This window comes from Triticum aestivum, chromosome 7A (assembly GCF_018294505.1).
Source record: "Triticum aestivum cultivar Chinese Spring chromosome 7A, IWGSC CS RefSeq v2.1, whole genome shotgun sequence".
In the NCBI taxonomy this organism is placed as follows: domain Eukaryota; kingdom Viridiplantae; phylum Streptophyta; class Magnoliopsida; order Poales; family Poaceae; genus Triticum; species Triticum aestivum.
Genome location: NC_057812.1, coordinates 646,510,966 through 646,514,619, shown reverse-complemented (window position 1 = coordinate 646,514,619; position 3,654 = coordinate 646,510,966). Strand labels below are relative to the sequence as shown.

The window sequence follows — 3,654 nt, the reverse complement described above, 5'->3', positions numbered from 1 at the left end:
ATACATGTACACCAAACAAAAGGAACGACGTCACTCTTATCATTAAGCCACACATACACATTAGTACCCAACGAATCGCTATTCACAGGTGCAAAGACCTCTTCTGGCCTGCGCGCCAGGTAACCGGAGGAGAGCGACGGCCAGATTTCGAGTTCGACCGGTAAGCCAACTGCCTGGCGCTCACATCCCCAGCGCTCTTCTTCCCCCACCCTTTTCATTTCCACCACGCAAATCCTGCCGTGCACGCCATGCAAGAAGCGTTTCATCATCACCACTGAAAAAACTTTTACTAGTTTGGATGTTGTGCTTGACTCCACAGTGCCATGGCCGCTCAGCACCCAATCTATACATTTCCAGCCTCTGCACAACAACAACGGCAACAGCAAGCCTTTGCACGTACGCTCTCGCCACCTTCAGTTCACCATGCCCCCCTTCCTAGTTGCCTTCACCGTCCTCTTGTGCCTACGCACCTCGACCAGTTCTGCCGTGACGGACACCATCTTGGCCGGCCAAGCGCTCGCCGTCGACGACAAGCTCGTCTCCAGCAATGGCAGGTACGCGCTCGGCTTCTTCCAGACCAGACACACTGCCAACTGGTACCTCGGCATATGGTTCAACAGAGTCCCCAAATTCACTTCAGCATGGGTTGCAAATAGGGATAGACCCATACAGAACACCACCTCACTAGAGCTCACAATCTCCCACCACGGCAACCTTGTCATCTTCAACCGGTCTGCCAAATCCGTAATCTGGTCTACACAAGCAAACATCACAAGAAATAGCTCTGCTGCTAGGCTGTTGAGCAGTGGAAATCTCATCCTGACAGACTCTTCAAACCCATCAGAGGTTCTGTGGCAGAGCTTTGATCACCCCACAGATACATTTTTTCCTGGGGCGAAACTTGGATGGGACAAGGTCACCGGCCTGAATCACCGTTTGGTTTCTTGGAAAAACATAATCGACCCAGCTACCGGTGTGTACTGTGAGCAGTTAGACCCCAGTGGAATTAACCAGGTATTTCTTGTAGCATTGAACTCATCCATACACTACTGGTCCACCGGTGTGTGGAACGGCCAATATTTCGCTGCAATTCCAGAGATGTCAGCCGCCCACTATATTAGTCCAAAATTTGTCGACAATGACCGTGAGAAGTACGTGACATATGATTTAGTAGATGAATACATGGATCCAAATATGGTTACTCGTCATGTAGTTGACGTCTCAGGTCAAATAAAGGCATTCATTTGGATGAAGGGCTTAGAGGATTGGCTAATGATCAATACCCAACCAAGAGCTCAGTGTGATGTCCATGCAATTTGTGGTCCTTACACAATTTGCACTGATAATGAAGTGCCACACTGCAATTGTATGGTGGGCTTCAAGATAACATCCCCTAAGGATTGGGAGCTAGAACATCGGTTGGGTGGGTGCTCGAGAAATACTCAGTTAGACTGCATAAGCAACAAAAGCACAACACACACCACAGACAAGTTCTATTCTGTGCCATGTGTTAAACTGCCCCAGGATGTCCCAAAAGTAGAAGCTGCTGCAAGCGCGAATCAGTGTGCACAAGTTTGCCTCAGTGATTGCTCTTGCACAGCATACTCCTTTGGCAACAATGGATGTTTCATGTGGCATAGTGAATTGCTCAACATAAAAGCACTAAAATGCAGTGGCACTACTACTTCAAATGGAGAAACTCTTCACCTTCGTCTTTCTGCTAAAGATGTACTACAAAGTTTGAGAAACAACAGAAGAGGGATTGCTATTGCAGTTGCAACTGGTATGGGTATTTCTGCTCTAGGCTTATTTGCACTTATCCTCTTACTGTTGATTTGGACAAACAAAGTGTTGAGCTCTGGTCAAATAATCAATGAATCTCAGGTTTGTACTGGAATCATGGCATTTAGATACAATGATTTACAACGGGCAACAAAAAATTTCACAGATAAGTTGGGGGGAGGCAGTTTTGGTTCTGTATTCAAGGGGCTTATAAAGGGCTCCAATGCCATAGCAGTGAAGAGGCTTGATGGTGTTTATCAAGGAGAGAAGCAATTCAGAGCTGAAGTGAGCTCAATTGGAGCTGTCCAGCACATAAATTTAGTTAAGCTTGTTGGTTTCTGTTGTGAGGGCTCCAAGAGGTTGCTTGTTTATGAATACATGTCAAATCGCTCTCTTGATGTCCATCTATTTCGAAGCAGTTCAGTTTTGAATTGGACTGCTAGGTATCAGATAGGCCTAGGAGTTGCAAGAGGATTAGCCTACTTGCATGACAGCTGCCGAGACTGCATCATACACTGTGATATCAAGCCAAAAAACATATTTCTTGATGCTTCACTCCTTCCAAAAATTGCAGACTTCGGGATGGCAAAACTCTTAGGAAGGGATTATAGCCGAGTATTGACAACAATGAGAGGAACTACAGGGTACCTTGCGCCTGAATGGCTTACGGGTGTTCACATTACACCAAAAGTCGATGTTTTTAGCTACGGGATGGTGTTGCTGGAAATAGTATCCGGAAGGAGGAACTCATGTGATTTATATCCTAGTGGTGGCAACCCTGATGTTTATTTTCCTGTGCATGCCGCACATAAGCTTATTGAAGGAGACGTTGGGAGTTTGGTAGATCACAAGCTACATGGTACTGCCAATCTGGATGAGGTTGAAATTGCTTGCAAGGTTGCATGTTGGTGCCTCCAAGACGATGAGCTTGATCGGCCAACAATGGGACAGGTGGTTCAGATTCTCGAAGGGCTAGTTGAGATCACAATGTCTCCGATACCAAGACTGCTCCAAGCTATGGCTGGAAGCTCACATTCAACATGTTCGTTTTTTGTTTCAGGAAAACGAGCTGCATTGCGCACCTAGACATTATAATATACTATGTCTATCTTTAAGACTAAAGTTGTATTCACTACAGATTTGTAAGAGAAAAGTGCATATTACATCCCTCAACTCTAGCCCTAGTCTAATATACAACCTCCAACTCCAAAACCGTCTAATCTGCAACCTCCAACTCTTAAAACCGGCCAAAATTCAACCCTCCTCTCCCCTTGACCGGTTTTGACCGGGTCTGACCCATTGACCGATGAACAGTAAATTTGAAAAAAATGGAAAATTCAGAAAAATAAAAATAAAAAAATTGTAAATTCAAGAAATAGTTGGGAACAAAATTTTAAAAATAATTTCGACTTTTCCACCGTGCGAACAGTAATTCAAAAAAAGTTCGAACTTTTGGAACGAAAATTTTCCCTCAGTCACTGTTCACGTAGTGAAAAAATGATTTTCCTGATTTTTTTTACTTTTTTGAATATTGTTCATGCTGTTTACAGTAATTCAAAAAACAAATCCCGGTGAATTTTGTTTCCAATTTATTAACTCCAGGTACATGTAAAAAAAACTGAATTTTTAATACTGTTCACCGGTGAAAAGTCGAATTTATTTTTTAAAAATTCTGTTCCCAATTTTTTTTTGAAATACTGTTCATCCGGAGGCAAAAAATGCTTTCTAAAATTTTATTTTTCTGAATTTTCATTTTTTTCCAAACTTACTGTTCATCAATCAATGGGTCAAACCCGGTCAAAACCGGTCAAGGGGAGGGGAGGGTTGAATTTTGGCCGGTTTTAAGAGTTGGAGGTTGCAGATTAGACGGTT

At 43.6% G+C, this 3,654-nt stretch overlaps 1 protein-coding gene across 1 annotated transcript; it reads left to right on the top strand.

Annotated features, from left to right (window-relative positions):
* The first annotated feature begins 342 nt into the window (after positions 1 to 342).
* LOC123154182 (G-type lectin S-receptor-like serine/threonine-protein kinase At2g19130) lies at positions 343 to 2,934 on the top strand. The gene has a single exon (XM_044572966.1). The coding sequence runs from the start codon at positions 424 to 426 to the stop codon at positions 2,866 to 2,868; it is 2,445 nt and encodes an 814-aa protein (XP_044428901.1). The 5' UTR covers positions 343 to 423; the 3' UTR covers positions 2,869 to 2,934.
* The last annotated feature ends 720 nt before the right edge of the window (positions 2,935 to 3,654 follow it).

Bases quoted from the DNA above. Each gene is read 5' to 3' on its own strand.
- LOC123154182 (XM_044572966.1), top strand. From the start codon at position 424: ATGCCCCCCTTCCTAGTTGCCTTCACCGTCCTCTTGTGCCTACGCACC.